Genomic DNA, 22234 nt, shown 5'->3' on the forward strand with positions numbered 1-22234 from the left:
GTTGAAATAAACATCAAGCAAACGTGAGAGAACAGCAACAAGTATATCAATATCGTCAATGTTCATACAAAAACGGAATATCAAATAATTTTAATGAACTCAGCATCATCCAATACATCATCAAACGTGAGAAAACAGCAATAAGTGTATCATTACTTATCAATGATCAAACAAAAACAGAATATATCAAACAACATTACTGAACTCAACATCATGCAATACATTATCAAACGTGAGACAACCGCAACAAACGCATTATTACTTACGAAGTGTATACATTATCGAATGAGAGAGAGAGAGAGAGGGGGAGGAAGAGAGAGAGGTGTGACAGATAGAGAGGAAAAATTAAATGACATTTTTTATAGATTTGTGAGTTCCTAAAGAGAGAAAAATAATGTTTTGTAATCCTAAAGAACTCCTCATCTACATACCTATCGTGATAGAGAGAGATGTGAAGTGTATCATGAGAGAGAGAGAGAAAGAGTTGTGAAGTGTATCATTGCGAGAGAGAGAGAGAGAGAATTGTGAAGTGTATCATGAGAGAGAGAGAGAGAGAGAGGAGAGGAAGAGAGAGTTGTGACAGATAGAGAGAAGAAACATTAAATGACATTTTTAATGTTTTTGTGAGTTCCCAAAGAGAGAAATAATGTATTGTTTTAATTTTTAAGTAAATAGAGGGAGAAAAAAGAAATTATTAAAAATTATGTATATTTTAAGAGAAATAAAAAAAATCATTATCTACACATCTAACGTGTTGTGAAGTGAATCATGAGAAAGATAGAGAAAGAGTTGTGAAGTGTATCATGAGAGAGAGAGGGGGGTAAGAAGAGAGAGATTCATATTTTTCGAGTTACGAATCACGATATTATAAAATAAAACGTTTAGACAATATGATGTAAACTTTGATCCATGAAATACTAATGTCGCGTTAGCAACCAAGTATCGCATGGATCAAACACAATAAAAACAATACAAGTCAAATTAAACAAATTTACGATATTTATTCGACCGCGTTAACGATCATATGCCGAAATACGCAAGCAAATTTACGACACTTTTTCGACCGCGTTAACGATCAAATGCCGCAATATGCAAAAAACATTTTATGCACTAGCGGACGACACCAACTTGCCGTGTTAACGACAAAATGCCGCCCGATTCTATGGGAATACCAATAGGATACGAACATACACTGGCCGCGTTACCGACCATATGTCCGCATTTGACAAAGGGAAAGGAAGGGAAGGTGACATCGCCATAACGATACTATGCTTGCCGCGTTACCGACTAGTACCGCTACGGCGTGCCATACTTACCATAGGACACAGACTAGCCGCGTTACCGACTCAGTGCCCCAGGGTAAGCACCATTCCGAAGAATGGCCTTACACACACACACCAGTCGTGTGGCGGGCCACCCAAATCCTGCCGCGCATTGCGACAATGGGAGGCTGCCCGCACGAACTCACCCACACACATCTCCCTCGTGTGGCAGGCCACCCACATCCTGCCGCGCATTGCGACAATGGGCGGCTGCCCGCACGAACACACCCACATACACACACACACACACACACACACACACACAAGTTTTCATTACCTGTGTATGCTGTCAGCAATGAAATCCCAAAGGGCCCCCCGGGCCCATATATATATAAAAATGTAGCCCGCCGGGATATGTGACGACCCCTCCGGGACCCGCCGGGCAGAGCAAAAGCCCGGCGGGCCCGCCGGGGTATAGCAAAAGCCCGGCGGGATTTTTCTCGGTTACCAGGTCGCTTGCCACCGGCTTTTTTGTGAACATGTTAACATGTGAACATGTTAATAACATGTTCACACATGTTATTAACAAAAAAAAATTTGTGATCACGTGAATATAAAATCAGAGCGAGTCATGACCCTTGAGCTATGGGATTTGTTAGGTCAACCAACACTCACGGCACATCTTGAAAGGATTACCTTTACACAAGAATTGACCATGCCATGTCTAGGGTACTTTGAACATACAATGTATATTGAAATGTATATTGACACTAACCCTCTCACTTGCAAGTTTTTTGTGGTTGAGTATGTGTTGGAAGCAGATTTGATCTTGGGGCATAAATGGACTGTTACTGCCCAAGCACCACTGTGCTTTGCTAGCGATAGAGTCATCATGATGATCAACAATAAGAGGTTGACAATACCATACTACGAGGAAGAGGATCCAAGTTTAATGCATATCTATGATGCTGAACGCAAAAGGATACAAGACTCTTTCACAAAAGCCCCTTTACACAATGACCTACCATCTGCATCAACAACCAACTCTGATAAAGCCTCTACTCCATCAACCCCATCCTCACCTATGAAATTCGATGCCAAAACCTTACAATCAACAGCTATTCCTTAACAATTTCCCAAAGCCCAACCATCTAACTCTAATAGGGTACTCAAAGGAAAGGCCCCGGCTCCTATGAATCTTCATCGACAAACCTCACCAAAGGAGACAACCACATGCTCAAAGGCCTCGTCATCGAAAACCACTCCACAAGAGACTCTAACCTCATCATCAACAATGCCAATGAGTTTCAAACGTGTAGCCTCAGTGCCAAACCAAAGTCAAGGAGGGCCCCAAACCTTCCACATCACCCCAAAAGAAAACTCCACTACGACAACCACAATCAAGATATCTTAATAGTGTCAAAATGTGGGTGGAAAAGCAGCTACTTGTAGCTCAAGGCTACTATGAAGGTGCCAATCAAATTTGGGTGCCTCGACAGTCAAAACCTCCTCAACGCAACACTCGAAAGCAATGGAAGAACAAGAGTACTCCACAACACCGTCCACAAAAGCCTATGCGAGTTCCTCAAAGAACTACACGAGTGCAACAAGCGTGGGTACCAAAAACATTGCTGCAAGCACAAGTGTACTACCAAAGAAATACCAAAGCTTGGGTCCCCAAGTGCATCACAAAGTCCCCTAAGCTCACACAAAGAAGGAAGCCTCAACGCCCAGCACATCGGCAACAACCAAATTATGGTGTTCATCAACAAAGATGGGTGCATGTGCATGTACTTCAACAACAAGGATACTATGATGGTAAGTCCATCATATGGTTGCCAAAATTGAACAATGTGAAGAAAACCTCACCATCGACTTCAACCCCAACAACTTCACCCCTATAGTTTGACAAGAATGGAGGCCTAAGAAACAGCAAGCAAATCCCTCAACCACTCTCGTGCATCCAACAACAACACAATAGCTTGTCTGTTCAACCAAACAATCAGCAGTCTTCTCTATTACCTCGACATCATTTCAGTAACAACAAATTCAAGATATGAGCAATAAAATTTTGACACATATGTAAGGAAGGGGAGTTCTTTAAAGGAGGTGCATATTTCACATGCTTGAATGAGTTTTAAACTCAAAAATAATGTGATATTTTTATCTCTCATCTCTCTTGAACCAAACCAAATCAAAATGGAACCAAATCGAATCAAAAAGTAACCAAACTAGGTCTAAATCTAGTCCAAATTCAACCAAACTGACTTGGAAAATTCTAGAATCAGTTTGTTTGGTTAGGAGCTCAATTTTTCCTATAAATAGAAGCCTTCCCTTGTTGAAAAAAATATAGTGTCTTATGCATTGTTACTCTACTCCACCTAAGCCAAGAACTGTGAATTCTTTAATAATTCACTAGTTTTTGATACTTCTCCCTTTCTTCAATCCCCATTGGTGGCTCCATCAACATACTAAACCAATTGATTGGTTTGGGGTCTCTACCGTGAACAAAGAATCAAGCAAATTATAAGATAAGTATAGTGAATTTTGATCTTTTCTATAATTTCTAAATGATTCTCTCTTCTCAACCCCTCTCAAGCTTGAGAAGCTTAATTGGTATGGTTTTTGAAATGCTATTAAAGTTAATTAATTAATGATAGTAAAGAATTACATAGAATTCTATTTATATTTAATTCTAATGGTTTTTCTCTCTCTCACTTAAGAAATGGTCATACTCATGACCCTTTTCAATCCAAATGAAGCTTTTCATAAGGCTTTTTCTTAATCCAAGATTAAGCTATGCTTGAGGCCAAATTAATGGCTTTTTTCTATGCTTTTAGTTTATGTATATCGATGATTCAATCCATTATGGATTGATGATCCAATTAGAGACCATTCTAATTATTTCCTTAATGAAAAGCCTTATCCGTTAGAAAAAATTGAGATTTATCGATCATAGTAGCGGAGCTATGGCAAAACTTTTATAGAAATTACGCATAAAATAATTTTATTCAAAGCATAAAAAGAGGACTTCCTACCATATTCTAGGAACTATCATTCTAGATTAATTAAAAGAATTTTATTATGCATGTAGATGTATAGATGAGGATGTAAATGGAGATGTGGATGGATGCATGTAGATGTAGATGTGAATGGAGATGTGGATGTATGCTTGTAGATGTAGATGTGGATGTGGAGGTGGATATATGCATGTAGATGTGGATGTGAATGTGGAGGTGGATGTATACATGTAGATGTAGATGTATGGATATGAGTGTGAATGTGGAGGTGGATGTATGCATGGAGATGTGGATGTATGCATATAGAAGTAGATGTATAGATGAGGATGTAAATGGAGATGTGGATGGATGCATGTAGATGTAGATGTATAGATGTAGATGTGAATGGAGATATGGATGTATTCATGTAGATGTAGATGTATAGATGTAGATGTGGATATGGAGGTGGATGTATGCATGTAGATGTAGATGTATAGATGTAGATGTGAATGGAAATGTGGATGTATGCATGTAGATGTAGATGTATAGATGTAGATGTGGATGTGGAGGTGGATGTATGCATGTGGATGTAGTTGTTGATGTGGATGTAGAGGTGGATGTATGCATGTAGATGTAGATGTATAGATGTGGATGTGGAGGTGGATGTATGCATGTAGATGTAGATACATGTATGGAGGTGAATGTGAATGTGGATGTGGATGTATGCATAGAGATGTGGATGTATGCATGTAGATGTGAATGTACGCATATAGATGTGGATGTATGGATGTGAATGTGCATGTAGATGCGGATGTATGGATGTGGATGCATGAATGTGCATGTAGATGTGGATGTGAAAATAGATGTATGGATGTAGATGTGGATGTATGGATGTGAATGTGGATGTGGATGTGGATATATGTATGGATGTGAATATATGATATGTGATGTGAAGGAATCTGAAGTGATGTGATGGGATGAGTATACATATAAATGGAATATGGAATAAGTAATGTAGATTGATGAGGGATAATGTGGAAAAATGAAAGTTAAAATAGAAACTGTATTGTAAACTGTTTGTAAATGCTGTTTGTAAATGACTGTTTTATGTCAACAATGCTGGGGGAGCATTTTGACCATCTTGTGATTAAGGTCGTGGAGACCTAACTGATAAAGTTGCAACTGCTGACGGAGAGTCAATGAAGGACGTCTCGCGTAGCAAGGTCGGTCGAGGTCTTGACCAGCCTCGGTGCGATTAAAATGGTGAGCTTCCGGTACGGTGGATGAGGGGCCAAGGAAGCGGCCTATGAGTGAAGCGCTAGGTCACCTGCAAAGGATCCTAGAGGGTGCTGACCATACGGTGCTCGGGCTCTGGGTCGCCTAGGATACCCACGCGTGCGTCGAGGAAGATATTGGAACAAGAGTAGGAGTTGTTTTCTGAAATCGGGCATGGATCTGGTTGATTGACCTTGCTAGTCTTCAATGGATGAGTCCATGCGGATGCCAGATCACTGAGTAGTTAGTATTTAGAACAAGGAGCCAGCCCATAGAGCTACCCTGGATCTTAGTGTGGGCATGGGAATGGTATGGAACTACCCCCATGAGGGCCAGGAAGGCCCAGGCTGAACCCACTAGCCATGGAGGGGTTGTAGGACAGTCCTAGGGCAAGCAAAAGGTAGATTCCAAGAGTTTATAGCCTTTGCATGGTTGTAGGGCAAGTATGGGGCAGCCCATACATGCTGCCCAGCCTTAGGAATGATTGCAAAAGCCTTTCCTAGCCCTTTAGAATCAGGCGCATCACTTTTTAGCCTGTTAGGGAAAAAACACAGCACTTAATGAGATTTAATTCAGCATTTAATGCTGAATTTCTAGTCGTGGGATATTTCTGGGCTGCTGACTGCAGTAGCACTCGCCGACTGCTCCTGATGGGGTAGTATAAATAGAATTGACCATAATCCCATTCATTCATCTCATTCTCCACCAAGAGCTCAAGCATAAGAGGCTAGACAAAGCCAAGAGGGTGCTAAGCAAAGGGGTGAAGGATTCAGGTCAAGGCAGGGTATTCCCAGCCAAGAAAAGGTCCAAGATTGCTGTATTTTCTTTCAGATTTCTCATCATTCTAATAAAGCAAATACACCTTCCATGGTGGGGGCCCTACAGAGGGTAATTGGGACCCAATATTGTGTCCTCTCCATCTCTCCCTCTCTCTATTTTCTGCACATCTCCTTTCAGTTTGTGTGTTAATTTCCATCGCGAAAAGAGTGATGAATTCTAAATATTGAAGTTACCGATTCTTATCCGAAGCTTCCGCATATTACAGTGGTATCAGAGCCTACTTCAAGTACAAAGATTCAGCAAAGAAACCAAAACTTTTTCTCACTCGTGTGGTTGGTTTTTAGATGCCGGTGGACTACCCCTTTCGGACTGACTCCTGTCCCTCGAAGGACGGTTGGTTTTTAGCCTCCGGAAGCCTCCGGACGTCTCCCACACAGATAGTGGATGGTCATATTGCGTTCTAGGGAGGAATTGCATTTTCCTGCTATGGCGAGCTTCAACGACGATGAGAGAGACCAAGAACCATGGGACTAGAGTGCACCAGGCAGCCTAGCTAGGGCACTAGGCTTGAGTGTCACAGACATGTTCCAGCAGATGATGTGAGAAATCGCAGAATAGACAGCCAAGTTGGATGAGTAGAAGGCACGGATCTTGGATCTGGAGGAGCGTACCTACTCTCTAGCCTCGCGTTTTCCATCTCCTCCTCCCTCTCCTTCCGTATCCCACATACCAGATCCTACACAGGGACCCTCTCGCGGGGTCACACACCCACAACCAAGCTCTTTGCTTGAGTTGGAGATGCATGCGTTGGAGATCCGACAATGAGAAGACGAAGCCATGCGACGTGTGGAACAGGAGCGTTACCTCAGAGCTTTGGACGCCAGATTGACATCGGAGACGCCCTTGAATCATTTTCCCGAGAAAATGAACTTTAGTATAAGTATAATGGTAAACTCGATCCCACAACTCTTTATTCATGGTGGTTACATTAATTTGAAGCTTACTTTGCCGTAGTTAGGAAAATAGATATTGACAGAGTGATCTTAGCCAGTTGTTGGTACTTGGAAGGTGAGGCCATTCCTTTGTGGACTCAGTGGGCTCATGCCCACACTAAAGCAGGTATGGCAACTTATGTGTGGGACGAGTTTGTCCGCGACCTTAAGTAGCGGTTTCTACCGCTCCACTACCTTGAGCGACTCGAAGACAAGTTCAGGGGAGCATGATAGAACGTGCAACCAGTCCTTCAGTTTGCCGGCAATTAGGCTTATCTATGATACGGAGAAGAAAGGGTAGTTTTTGTATGGCCTGGACACACAAATCCAATGGGAGGTGCGTATGTTTATGCCAGCCACCTTTGAGGACGCACTCTCGCTTGGCAGAGTGCAGAAATGAAACATAATGGTGGCAAGCCCAAGACTTCCCAGTCGGATTCTCCCAAGGCTACCGCCTCGGGGGGTAAAAGCCAGAACCAGACGGGGTCTTCCCCACCAGGACAAAGCCCGGGAGGCTCTGGCTCCAAGAACTCAAACAATGTGTCTAAACTTACTCCAGACCAGAAAGCGGAGGCAGGCAAGAGAGGTGGCAAGTTAAGTGCTAAGGAACTTTCTCAGTACAAGAAGGAGGGTAGATGTTTCTTTTGTCATACAAAAGGACATACTTCTTGGGATTGTCCTAAGAAGCCTCCAAAGCCTGTCGTCGCCGCCGCCTCCATAGCTTCCGTGGTGAGCTCAGCTCCCACACAGACCCCAGCGGCTACCCCTAGTTCTTCAAACCCCGATGCTTCAGTTGGAGCAATTATTAGCCGGGAGCTCGAAGATAAGCAGAAGGACGCCCATGACCAAGAGTATGAGCGCAACGAATTGCTCAAGTCCTTTGGCTACATAGGTGGCCAGAGAGTCGTTGTCTGGTTTGACAGCGGAGGATGTGGTCACGGAACGGGCCGCTAGGCATGTCCGTTTCGAGCTAACTTCGGTGGACAAACAGGTTGAGGGTTTTAGCACAGGCATGACAACGAGCATCAAGTATGAAGCTCTAGGTGATAAGTTAGTGATTCAGGGCATGGAGTTTGTGCGTGACTTTATGGTTGCCCTTCTTGTAGGGAGCAGACATAATTTTGGATATTCAGTGGTTTCACAAGTTTCTCTCCCTAATGTCAAGTGGGACAAGCACACATTCCAGATCAATCGGAATGTGTCAAACGCCCCGGTCACCATTAAGTGTGAGCCAGGAATTCCAAACTTTCCGCTCATAAGCCACTTGCAGGTTAAGCGAGTAGTCAGGAGGCGCACAATATGCGATGATTTATATCAAGACAGCCCAGACGGTGGGCCAGTGCTTCTGAGAAGTACTCGGTTCTCCACGAAAAGTTCCAGAAGATTTTTCTTCAGGATAGCCTCCCTCCCCAGCTCCCCCCATCCAGACTGGGGAGGATCACAGGATTGACCTCCTCCCAGGCTCGGAACCCCCGAGCAAGTTTCCGTATCGCCTTTCCAAGGCAATGAAATCCGAGTTTGACCACCAACTCTAAGAATTGTTGCAAGCTGGCTTCATCTACCCCAGCGTGTCGCCATTTGCAACACCGATCTTGTTTGTCAAGAAGAAAGATGGGTCTTCCCGTTTGTGTTTTATCGTGCACTCAACAAGCTGACTATCAAGAGAAAATTCCCTATGCCTCGAATTGATTATATTCTTGAGAGGCTGAATGGAGTAAAGGTGTTCTCAAAATTGGATTTAAAGAGTGGGTACCCCCAGGTACGAATTTTGGAGGGGGACATCCCTAAGATAGCATTCTGTACGAAACGGGCCCACTATGAATTTGCGGTCATGCCATTTGGCTTGACAAATGCCCTAGCTACATTTAATTGCATGATGATGCGTGTTTTCTGGGATTTGATTGGAAAGTGTGTGTTCATATTTCTGGACGACATCCTCACATTTTCAGCTATACGGTTGAACAGCATGACATTGATGTGGAGAAAGTCCTTAAGATGCTGGAAAGCAACACGAATCTGCCTCCCAGTCCGAGTAAGCGTTATACGCAGTGCTTAACTATTGTTGATAGGTTTAGCAAATTTGTTATGCTTATTCCTTGCAGGGCCAATGACTAACATCTAGCAACCTCTCTATCATAAAGAAATAGTAAAAAGAAAAGAAAAACTTATCTTGCTCTCACCATCCCCATCGACCACCTCCTCCTATCCTCTGCATTAACACTCTCCCTCGTACCATCTCCACCAACACGAGTCCCCCCCATCCTCTCCACTAATAAGCACCACCCATTCCTCGTTTTTTGCAGAGGCGCTCAAGAAACTTCTCATCCTCACCTTGCCTCACGAAAGAATAGTTTTTTTAATGGTGGTATAGTTACAGACCCTATGCCAATTTATATCCCTATTACTCTTGGTATTGGTGTGTCTACCTTTCCTAGTAGTTGGAGTTATCAAACCATGTCTAACCAAAGTGGTTAACACCAATAAATTTCTAGTATGCAATAAGATTTTATATTTTAGTTTCCATGAAAAAAGCTAGTTGACACAATGAGGAGTGGTACCTAGTGGATTCTCTTTAAAAAATATGCAACCATTGGGAGAGCTTCATGATGAGTAGTTCAAAAAACCCATATTTTGTTTCCTATTGTGAAAAGGTTGTTGTCTTGAAAGTAAACACCAAGTATTTCCTAGTGTAGTGTGGAAATTGACCCCATTATGCATGGTTCACAAGCATGTGGTTTTACAACTTGGCTACAATTATAGCTACAAAGTGTCTTTGATAGACAACGACTTGTAGCTACCACAATCCAATACAAATGGTCCACTACAAATTACAAATATATAATGATAGTTCACAACATTTCTAACATCATGTAATTACAGTTATAGCTAGGGAATGCCTTCAATAAAGAGTGCCTTGTCATACCAATACTTTTAATTGAAAAAGGAAGTTAATTATGTAATTCTTCACAAATCCCCTCTAATATTGAGTCCTGGCTCATCTTCTTTAAGTGGTGGTAGATCAACTTGTTCCCTTAACTCATTAAGCATTAGCAACTCCAATTTCAAGATGTAGCTATCCTTCGTTGGGTCAATGGACTTAATGAGATCTTTTCTAGCTTCGTCAACATTTAGCTTATCTATCTTCAATAACAAATATCCCGCTAACAATCTGAAACGATGTAATTCGGCATCTTTAAGTATGGTGTTAAGTTTGACTACTAGTTCCTGCACTAGTTCAAGAGACTCCTCCCTCATGGTGTCTTTGCTCCACCTTACCAAGTTGATGAGCACTCTTACACATACCAAAGATCTGTAAAAGCATTAAAAAAAAGACTAGAATTTATGCTTCAACTATGTCATATATAGATTCTAAGAAGAGACATTACACACACACACACACACAACCACACACACACATATGTATATGTATATATGTGTGTGTGTGTGTGTGTATGTATATTCTAAGAAGAGACATTATACATACACACACACACACACACACACACACACACACAACCACACACACACACATACGTATATGTATATATATATGTGTGTGTATGTATATATATATATATACATACGTACATACATATATATATATGTGTGTGTCTATGTGTCTGTGTATGTATGTATGTATGTATGTGTATATATATATATATATATACACACACACACAAACACACACATACACACACACACACATATTTAGTAAATGTGTATATTTATATATATATATATGTATATATATATATATGTATATATATATGTATATGTATATGTATATGTATATATATATATGTTTGTGTGTGTATGTGTATGTGTATGTGTGTGTGTGTGCATGTGTGCATGTATGTATGTATATATATATATATATATGTATGCATGTATATCTATATATATCTATATATATGTGTATATATATAGATACACACACACACACACACATATATATGTGTGTGTGTGTGTGTGTATATACATATATCTATATAGATGTATATATATAGATATATGTATACACACACACACACACACACACACACATATATATATGTGTGTGTGTGTGTGTATATATATATATGTATATCTATATCTATATGAATCCAAGAACATGCCCAAATTCATGTCATCAGTGCCCAATAGTGGGTGTAGAACTCTGTATTAAGATATGCTCTCGCACACGTACTTTATACACACATACAAGCATATATTCACACAAAGCCCTTCGTACTTATTGAGTTTCTGTCAAACCTCTAGCGATGGAGGGCAGACTCAACCATAATGAAGCCTAGCACTAAAAGAAGTAGCAAATAAAAAGAATTAATACAGCAAATATATAAATACATATATATATATAATATATATACATATATATATGTATGTGTATATATATATATACACATACACATATATATACGTGTACATGTATATATATACATATACATGTATATATATATATATATATATACATGTACATGTATATATATATATATATGTATACGCATCTATAATCGATAGTATAGATATGTATACATATATATATATATATATATATAGTGATGTTGAATAAAATGTTGCGTACACTGACCGCTTGTTGGTTGGCTCCACCATTTCCATAAGAGTGGTGAGCACTCTAGTCTTGTCGCTGCCTGTGCTCCTCAGCACCACATGAGCGCCGCCATGCTCGGCTAAAGCGGCGAAGCTGTTGGCCGCTGACCAGCCCACTTGGCCGGGTCCGAGCTTGTCCGCGAGCTTGGTGAGCAACGACTTGGGCAGCTTATGGACGTCCAGCCTGCGACCCTTCTCCGCAACCCAAAATCCCACCACATTGGCCGCTGCTTGCTGCACAAACGCGTTATCCCGATCCAAGTAGATCTGCACGAATTCAGCCCCGTGGCGATGGGCTTGCATATAACCCAAGAGCTGCTTGTAATTCTTCCGCACGCCAGGCGCTTGGGCGTTCCTTGCATACTCCTTCCCGAGCACATTGAAGGCGAAATCAAAGAACTCAAAATCATCTGCTTGAACAATGCCACTATCAAACGTTCTTTGCAAGATCTCATCATAGTATATTTGGATGCTCTGTTCCGTCTTATCATACAGGAGCAACAGAAACCCCAATGAGACAGCCACAGCTGCTAGGCCTACGGCAGCGTTGATGAGGGCAAGGATGTAGAAGATCTTGAGAGAGACCAGGAGATTGGGTACATCAGAGTGCAGTATCCTTAACCTGATGATGGGCAAGACAATGCTGGGGGAGATGAAGATTGTTTGCCCGATTTGGGAGAGCACTCGCACTGCTCTCGCCAGGGTGGGCTGCTTGTCTTTTAGCAGGCTAAGAAGGGCTGGGTTTTGGCTCAGCCTTACCAGGGCTTTCCTGGCAAGCCTGCTGAAGAAGATCGCACAAGCTAGGCGCCCGGCTTCAAGCAGCAGCAAGATAGTAACAATCCTGAAATCTGCATAGTCTAAGTAGGACACAAAGCCCCCCAACAGAACCACCGTAGCCCAAGTGAGATTGCAATAAGCCAAAAACCTGCAAACTCCCTGCAGAGCTCCTGCGCACCACGCTCCCCACCTTGCTTGGACCCCTGCAGAACCTCCATTCTTTGTAGCCTGCTGACTCGGTTGAATCTACCCTGCAGGGCGATCATTTCTCATAACTGGTTGATTTGGTTGAATCTCCGGCTCCATGATGCTCCTTTGGTTTTCCCGAGACGGGTGAGAGATGATGAGTGGACTAGACTCCTCCTGAGACTCGAACACAGAAATGTTTTTGTCATTAGTACTCTCACTATTTTGCCTATCTCATTTTACCACTTGTTAGAAGAAAAAGAAGGGAGAGTACAAAAGTGAAAGAGAAGCTTTATTCCATTCTAACTTCGAATTTTAGTGTAAAGAGGCATGTGATGAAAACTATCTCTCTTTCTCTCTATCATTATTGTTTTAAAATAGAACACCCAATCATTATGTAAAGGTGCATCTATTTGAGAATATAATACGCCATCACACATCCTCCCCTATAAGTCACACGGGATGGGAGGCATGGGATCAAGGGTCCCTATGAAAAGGCGGCCCCGTCGGCTAATGGGGATCGTTGATCCGAAAAATTGAGCCAGACGTTATCTTACTGCGCTTTCCCGCCCTTTTTTCCTTCTCCTCCTTCTTCATCGCTCTCCTTCTGCAGTTCAGTCGCCTCACCTGTCGTCCCTGTGCTTCAGAAATCGCAACAGTTCTCTCGCAGCAGCAGGATCTTCGCAAGCTGCTTTCGCTTCGCCACAGCAGTCACGAGTATGGCCATCCCCCCTGAGCGTGTAGATGTCCTCGTCAAAGCTGCCGTCGGAGAACCGGAAAGACTAGCCTCGATTACAGAAGCAGCTGCACCTCTAGTCGCGGGAGGGACCACTTTGGTGGGGAATTTCTCTAGGCCGCCGGGTGTGAGGGGCATGGGGTAAGCCTTGTCGAGAGCCTCGAGCCGGCGCCGAGAGTCCCCAGCAGCGACGGGGTGTGTTGCCTGAGATGGGGGGCCACCTGCAGCGCGTAGTCCACGTCGCTGGCCAGCTTGCGAAAGAGGCGGGCGGCGGTGCGCTGCTCTTCTGCCAGTTTGCGACGGCTGGAACTGGTTGATGACGGCCATCATGGTCGCGCAGCCGGCATTGAGCAGCAGCGTCGGCAAGCTCAGGCTCAAGCTGTGGGCCTGCCCGTCCAGGCCGCCCAGCACGCACGCCGTCATGGTGGCCACAGTGAGCGTGCGCTGGAAGAGCTTGTTCCAGTTGTCGCGCTGCTGAGCCAAGATGGCGTGCAACTCGGCTCTGTCACCGGCCGCATTAGCCAGCAGCCGCGCAGCTCCGCCACAAGGAAGAGATCCTCATGATCCTCCTCGGCTTGGCGTAGGCCCTTGTGGGTGTCCCAGAAACCGGGAGGGTCGGCCCTCATCGATGTATACAAGGGCCGCTGCGGCGAAGAAGAGGACGTAGTTCTCGCATGATGATTTTGCAGCAGCTCTTGCTGGGCACCCGCGACTAGAGGTGCAGCTGCTTCTGTAATCGAGGCTAGTCTTTGTCTCCATGAGTTTGGACTTGACAAGTTCTATTGCTCTTCACATTTTGGATATGGTGACATTTTTTGGTTATGGATATGATTATGGTTAGAGTTATGTCAATGATTATGGTTTTGATTTCATTTTGTTTATATGGTCTCAATGTGCAAAGTCAATGGTTATGGTTACATTTTGCATATGGTTATGACTAGAGTTATCTCAATGATTGTGGTTTTGATTACATTTTGCTTATATGGTCTCAACGTGCAAAGTCAATGGTTATGGTTGCATTTTGCATATGGTTATGGTTAGAGTTATGTCAATGATTATGGTTTTTATTTCATTTTGCTTATATGGTCTCAACGTCTGAGGTGTGTATGAGTGTATGATTGTCCTTTGGAAATCTGTTTATTAACTTGTTTATTCATGCCATCTATGTCAACTGGACATGAGAGCATGTGTTCTTAGAAAATTTCCCACTATGGATATCTAATGCTCACTTTTGTGACATGGGCATGTAAAAATGTGACATGCGCAAATGCGGATGCTATAGCAGAACAGTGGATGCTAGATATATCTATTCCTAATCAAAACGTGGATCAATATATTGTTGTGTACTAGTTTGATCATAAAAATACTTTTAGCTTTTCAGTGTAGGTCTTCGCCATAGCCATGTGTCTTGAACATTTTAAGGAAATTGAATCCATAGCTTGAGGCCTAATGTATTGAAGCTTTTGTGTCAATATAGTTTGCATACACAAGCCAAGGAAGAACTTGCACGAACAAATACGATCGATAACTCTTCTTCGAGCCATGGAGGTAGGGATCTTCATGTATACACGATACACATAAGCGTGTGTGTTTGCCACGAGAGAGAGAGAGAGAGAGAGAGAGAGAGAGAGAGAGAGAGAGAGAGAGAGAGAGAGAGAGAGAGAGAGAGAGAGAGAGAGAGAGAGGTGATGTTTAAGGGATAATCCGCAGGCTAGCATACTCTCTTTGAATTTATGAAGAGATACGCATAGCCTTGCATATGTGAAATGTTAGGACATATGCACGCGTAACTAAGGATTTTCTCTCAAAGTTGGTAGATTTTATGTGTTGTAGATAGATTTAGGGTTTAGGGTTTGTTTGATGTTAGAAGCTTGATGTATTTTAGGAACATGCTCTATTCAAATTGGTACAAGACGAGGATGGCAAATGGTGGCGACATTGCCTTGCCTCTCAAGTATGCATAGATAAAAGTCAACGTTTCGAGAAAAGGGTGGATATGAAACGCCACCTTGAAACAAAACATGCGTGTACTAATATAGTACTCCCGCCTCTTCCAATGGGTCGCCCAAAAGCGCAAGAGAGACCGACTAAATCAAAGTCGGATAGATCGCGTGTCCAAAGTGAGGCGCGGTTTTACAACGAGGAGCTAAAAGCAAAAAATGCTAGAAAGGCGCACGAGAAGAGCAAAATAAAAGAGGGAGAATGGAGATGGAACCTCTTAAAGGAGAAGACAGGGTCTAAAGAGGAATGGGTACATAACTATGTCAAAATCAGGATGGCGACATGGGACTCAAGGAATGAATCACGCAGAAAGTTGGTGCAAGAGCGTGTTACAGAAGGATACGAGAAATGGGTAGGCTATCATTGCATTTAGTTATACATGGTTATAAACTACATACCTACATTCTAATACACCTAGTTTTTATGATAGAGACGCAATTGTACTACAAAAACAGATGTCCCTGATGTAGAAGAAACAGATGTCCCCGATGTAGAAGAAGAAACCAAAGAGGAGCCAGATACACCTGTAAGTTATTATGTGTGCTACCTTTTCTTGCTCTCTCTCTCTCTCTCTCTCCCTCTCTCTCTCTTTTCTTAGTATAGGACTTATAACCTTGTTTTCATAAAATAATAGCAAATGGAGACTAGTCCAGTCGAAGATCCACCTTTAGCTCCTCGTAAATTACGAGTGAAAAGAAAGCGGACATTAGATATGTCTCTACCATCCGGATCTCGTCATTCAAAAGAAGACATCATACATGAGTGTCAGCAGGTACCTAAAAACCTTTAGTTTTCTATGTTGTAATGCAAAGACTTTTAGAAATCTTATATAGACATTTTGGTAGCCCAAGTTTCCCAATGCAAAAGAAGATGCTCATGTAGACATCAAAGTTTGTTCTGGGAGTTTCGACTGCAAAAGTCCCAGTCCCGATGCTTTTGCAGAGAGGTTAGCTCTCTTTATTATTCAATGTTTGAATGTTCTCTTGTTTGAGCTTAGAATCTTATTTTCTTAAAATGGTTATTTAGTGGAGGAGTAGTCTTTCACATGAAGTCTACCCGCTTTAAATTGGCGGTCGATCTTCATGCGTCAATTGTGCAAGACACAATTAATGTTGAGGCATCTACAAATACAATGAATGTTTTTGCCTTGTGAGTATCTCTTACACAGACCTTATGATTTTTTCTAAATAATCATCAATTTTTGTGTATAATAGTGCATTGTATCTTATATAGATGGATGGAAAATACATTGTCGGTCAATGTGCTAGAGCAAACGTGGTTTGTGGATAGCCTATGGCGAGCGTTCCTTGGCCGAAAACAAAAAAACGAGAATACAATGGCTAATTTTTTGGGTACGCCCGATCTTGGGCGTAAAGTCTTCACATTCTTTCCTGTCATTGATAGGTAAAGTAATATATTTTGTGCTCAAAGTATATATCATTTAGGCACAAAGTATCTAGGTGGAAAGCTTTGTTTTTCTAACGCTATGAAAAATTTAGGGCACATTGGACTTTGCTTGTTCTCTACAATCCTCATTGTATGCGATTGCCTAGCCTACCAAGGAGGCGTTCTTGTATTTTAAGTTTTGACTCCCTTGGTATGCGCTCGTCACAAAAGTATCACGACCATCTATACAGGTATGTTATGATATTTCAAGCATTTATAAGTTGTACCTATTACACAGATCTCTAAAAAGTGGCATTTTTTTAGGACACTTGTCCATTTTGGTAGTTTCTGTAGTGATCCAATCGTTAAAATGGAGCTTTTGAATCCAACAGAAGAAATAGGATGCGAGTCTTATGAGGTAGATATCTCTTAGAAGCAATTATCTATAATAACTAGCTATAATTAGGAACTCATATGGTTGTTTGGATGCAGATTCCACAACAGCCAAATGCGTATGACTGCGGATTTTATGTGATGGCAGTCATGTGGTTTCTAATCAAAGGAGGATTGGATGATTGTCGACCCAAAACTTGGGTGGGTTTAAATAATCATTTATATTATGAAGGGTGTTAGCTTGTGAGTAATTAAAGACTAACATTCTTTTTTTCAGCTTTCAAAAGGATGGTTTAAGCATGAAGATGTGGACAGACTAAAGAAGAACCTTTTTGAGTGGATCCAGAGTGCTGTAGAGAGAGTGCCGATGTCGAATTCTCCCTAAGGATGGACATATTTTACACTTTTATTACGGCTTTATAGTTTATGGTTATGGTCTTTTTAGTGGTTTTCCATGGTTTTGTTGGATTATTATCATAGTATTGTTATGTCAATGACGATTCGGGATACGGTTGATGGTCTCAAGTATGGTTATGGTTATGTGATCATATATGGTAATGGTTATGGTTAATGATCTCAAATATAGTTATGGTCTTGTTGGTTATGTTGTAAGTCTCAAATATGGTTATGTTCATGATCTCAAATATGGTTATGTTGTTGGTCTTAAGTATGGTTATGGTTATGTGATCAAATATGGTTATGGTTATGGTTAATGGTCTCAAATATGGCTATGGTTATGGTCTTGTTGGTTATGTTGTAAGTCTCAAATATGGTTATGGTCTTGTTGGTTATAGTTTTGGTCATGAGATCTTGTTGGTTATGGTCTCAAATATGGTTATGTTCATGATCTCAAATATGGTTATGTTGTTGGTCTTAAGTATGGTTATGGTTATGTGATCAAATATGGTTATGGTTATGGTTAATGGTCTCAAATATGGCTATGGTTATGGTCTTGTTGGTTATGTTGTAAGTCTCAAATATGGCTATGGTTATGGTCTTGTTGGTTATGTTGTAAGTCTCAAATATGGTTATGGTCTTGTTGGTTATAGTTTTGGTCATGAGATCTTGTTGGTTATGGTCTCAAATATGGTTATGTTGTTGGTCTCAAGTATGGTTATTGTTATGATCAAATATGGTTATGGTTATGGTTAATGGTCTCAAATATGGTTATGGTTATGGATACTTTGCTTGCATAGGTCTTGTTTAATTATGATTATGGTCTCAAATATGGTTATGGTCTCAAATATGGTTATGTTGTTGGTCTCAAGTATGGTTATGGTTATGATCAAATATGGTTATGGTTATGGATACTTTGCTTGCATAGGTCTTGTTTAATTATGATTATGGGCTCTCTACAACTATGATTACGATCCCCCTATGACTATGGTTTTGTTTACTTATGATTATGGTCTCTTTAGGACTATGATTATGGTCTAGTGAGGATTATGGTCTTTCTGGTTAGGGTAATAAGTGTGCACATGGTTTTGGTTATGGTCTATAAGTATTAAACTTGGTTCTAGTTTTGATGACTGTTCTCTGTGAAAACTAATCTCGGGATCCCGAGTTTAGTTTTTCCAGAGCCTTAATGTTGTGCTCTGGAAAAATTAATCTCGGGATCCCGAGATTAATTTTTCCAGAGACTAAATGTTGTTCAAGGCTATTCTCTGGAAAAATTAATCTCGGGATCCCGAGATTAATTTTTCCAGAGCCTAAATGTTGTTCAAGGCTATTCTCTGGAAAAATTAATCTCGGGATCCCGAGATTAATTTTGCCAGAGTCTTAATGTTGTTTAAGGCTATTCTCTGGAAAGATTAATCTCGGGATCCCGAGATTAATTTTTCCAGAACCACTATAATGCTCATGGCTATTCTCTGGAACAATTAATCTCGGGATCCCGACATTAAGTTTTCCAGAGAACAGTCATCAAAACCAGGTCTTGTTTAATACTTATAGACCCTAAACCAAAACCAGTTGTAGAGAGGTCATAATCATAATTAAACAAGACCTATGCAAGCAAAGTACCCTAACCAACGATGAATTAAACTTGTAACCTTTGTAATAGAATTGAAATTAGTAGAGAGACAAAAGATGCACATATAACTTTAAAATTGAGATCAAGTCAAATATATGTTTAGATGAAATCCAAAATTTGAGGTACATGTCCAGTGTACATGAGTATGATTCTAAATTGAGATGCCCTGATTTGTTGCAATTGTGCAACATTAGAACTTAATATGAATATTCTCTCTTCATCTTTGGAAGACCCATACTGACATGAAGAAATGATACCCATAAAACTATCATTATCATTACATACTTGAATAGATTTTCCAAGAAGACACTTCTCTGCTCCTTCACTAACATGTCTCCTAGACAAAGGTAGTAATGCATGGCAGGTATGGCATGAGAAGATAGCTATAGGATCCACCAATAGTGTTTTGGTGCAGCAATGTGGACACCATATGCGAGGAAATCTATCAAAACGAACTCGACTTCTACCACGTTGATGCCGTTTTCGAAGAACACCACTTTGGCATGTTGGCTTTTTTGGTTGACTTGAAGAGGCTACAACATCCATAGTAATCACATCATCATCTTCATTGCGTGGTTTTCCGTGGCCAAGACGCGTTTGAGTCACATGCGCTTGAATAAGTCGGACATTTCCTCGAGCTGGCATGTTGATTTTCCCTGGTGTCATCACGGATAAGAGTAGATCCTCAGTAGCCCTCAATTGTGCTAGAGCAGCTTTCATCTCCCTTGGATCTTTTGTAGGCGCTACTTGCTCAATTGTGGAGAGGATTTCTTTAAGCTTTCCAATATGCTTGGACAATTCCTCTATTGTCACATGGTCATGTGTATCATGACACGTTGCAGTATTGACATCATCAACCACTTCAAAAGGGTTTTCATCTCCATTATCCACTGTAGGAAGCAATTGCTGTAATTCTGGAAAATGTTGTAATACTATCAAGCGAATACCATAAATGTGCTTGCATTGGGAGCTCCAATCAGGACAATCACAGTAGTTGCTTTGCAAATTCACATGGTACCATAAGCTCGGAGTAGAGACACTTTGAATCTTGAACAATAATGACATAGAGTTAACTACCTCCACACATGATGGATTGTCCTTGAATCTCTGTAATAATTGCTCTCCGGCATGCAATCTTGAGGTATGTCTTTTTGAGGAGCCACGGGTTGAAAATCGACCTGAGTCAGCTGCATAATAAATAAGAAATGGCTTAATGCGTGTAAATCATAACATTCAACTCCATGCTTTTGACTAAATAGATGGGACTTCGATATCAACGACTCACCTATTTCTTGCTTTTGCCTAAAGAACCTTGTTAATGTTCCACCCATGCGGTTGCCAGTCTTTGAATCACCGATGAGCGCATGTAGTAGCTCGACAATTGATCGATTAATACGAGCTTCTAGAAGAGTGTATTTGATATATTGCCATAATCTTTCAATCAAATTTGTTGTATCAACATTGCCATAATCTTCTAATGATAGGGAAACATCATGCTGTAATGCTCTTATCATTAATTCATACGTACTTCTATTAAAATATAAATAAGTTTGAGATACATGTGCAAGTGGATCGACCCAATTTTTTTGATAAGAGTCATGCCCATGGTGGGTGTCATTATGAGGACCCTCATCATTTGACACACTCTCATGTTCGTTTAGGGTGTCATTTAACCCAAGCTCTTCATCACTAAAATCCTCACTAGATTCATTTGAAGTGTTGTCATCACTACTCTCCTCTTCAAATACATAATCCATTGTTGCATTTATGTAAACAGAACAACGAATGCTATTTAGTGAAGTACCTTATGAGTATGTAGATATACCACCATAATGGGCCTCTTAGCTTCTTGTAAGAACCCTACAACAAACATGAAGAAGAATGAAGGAGAAAAAAAGAAAAGCGCAATAGGAAACTTTTTCCTGTAAAAATTAATCTCGGGATCCCGAGATTATGGGATCCCGAGATTAGTTTGGTAGTTCGTGGCATTTACTCCATAGGTCTTGGCATTAAATTCCACCAAATATTCTTTAAGAGAATGAAATCTTTTCTGAATGCTCAGCCTTTAATGATTGTGTGTACCCTTTCGCCGCCTTTTCAACCCGATATTCAAAACTTAAAAATTAATCTCGGGATCCCGAGATTAATTTTTATCCCGAGATTAATTTTTCCAGGATCAACGGACGAAATCAAGCGACGGGGTTGTCTTTTGGTGGGCGCCCTTGATCCCATGCCTTAGACCCCGTGTAAGATAAAGCTGAGGATCACACATCTCCACCAATTAAAAAAAAAATTAAAAGCAATAACCATTTCTATTTTTTTAAAAAATATTTTTCTTTAACAAAAATTCTACAATACATACACACATACACTTACACACTTGTACCCACATATAGACATACATATGTACACACTCTCGTATGCATACACATGCAAGCATGCACACACATAGTCGTACACTTGTATATGCACATGCACGCACACACGACTATGCATGTACACAAAGTCACACACAATCACATGCGTGTACACATAGTTGACACACACCCAATCACCCACATACACGTGCATGCACACACCCCCACACACGTGCATATATGATGCACATACACACACTTGCATACACATGCACAACATAAATACACGTGTGCACACACTCGAGTGCACACATGCACGTATGCATGCATGCACGCACATGCACATGTATACATACATGCATGCATCCGCACACAGGCACATAGATGCATGTACACACTCTCTTGTGTACATGCACACATAGACACATACTCTCTTGTATACGTACACAC

General features: G+C 41.2%; 2 protein-coding genes and 1 pseudogene across 3 annotated transcripts; 1 reads left to right on the plus strand and 2 right to left on the minus strand.

Annotated features, from left to right (window-relative positions):
• Positions 1–9959: 9959 nt before the first annotated feature.
• On the minus strand, positions 9960–14374 carry LOC147609768 (uncharacterized; annotated as a pseudogene). Its single transcript, XR_015264148.1, has 4 exons — positions 14223–14374; positions 13595–14117; positions 11897–12939; positions 9960–10618 (listed from the first exon to the last, which is right to left on the minus strand). The product of XR_015264148.1 is annotated as an uncharacterized LOC147609768 (transcript).
• A 354-nt stretch (positions 14375–14728) lies between these two features.
• On the plus strand, positions 14729–17999 carry LOC147609769 (uncharacterized). The gene is made up of 11 exons (XM_086787126.1): positions 14729–15163; positions 15501–15968; positions 16047–16142; positions 16251–16388; positions 16462–16562; positions 16643–16765; positions 16850–17020; positions 17116–17253; positions 17327–17420; positions 17495–17596; positions 17673–17999. Exons 1-11 carry the CDS (start codon positions 15158–15160, stop codon positions 17778–17780), a joined length of 1545 nt encoding a protein of 514 aa, XP_086643252.1. The 5' UTR covers positions 14729–15157; the 3' UTR covers positions 17781–17999.
• A 1527-nt stretch (positions 18000–19526) lies between these two features.
• LOC147609770 (uncharacterized) lies at positions 19527–21649 on the minus strand. Its single transcript, XM_086786883.1, has 2 exons — positions 20713–21649; positions 19527–20614 (listed from the first exon to the last, which is right to left on the minus strand). Exons 1-2 carry the CDS (start codon positions 21182–21184, stop codon positions 19527–19529), a joined length of 1560 nt encoding a protein of 519 aa, XP_086643009.1. The 5' UTR covers positions 21185–21649.
• Positions 21650–22234: the final 585 nt, after the last annotated feature.

Source organism: Cibotium barometz, chromosome 50, assembly GCF_041138505.1.
Source record: "Cibotium barometz isolate CiBa-2024 chromosome 50, ASM4113850v1, whole genome shotgun sequence".
Taxonomy (NCBI): domain Eukaryota; kingdom Viridiplantae; phylum Streptophyta; class Polypodiopsida; order Cyatheales; family Cibotiaceae; genus Cibotium; species Cibotium barometz.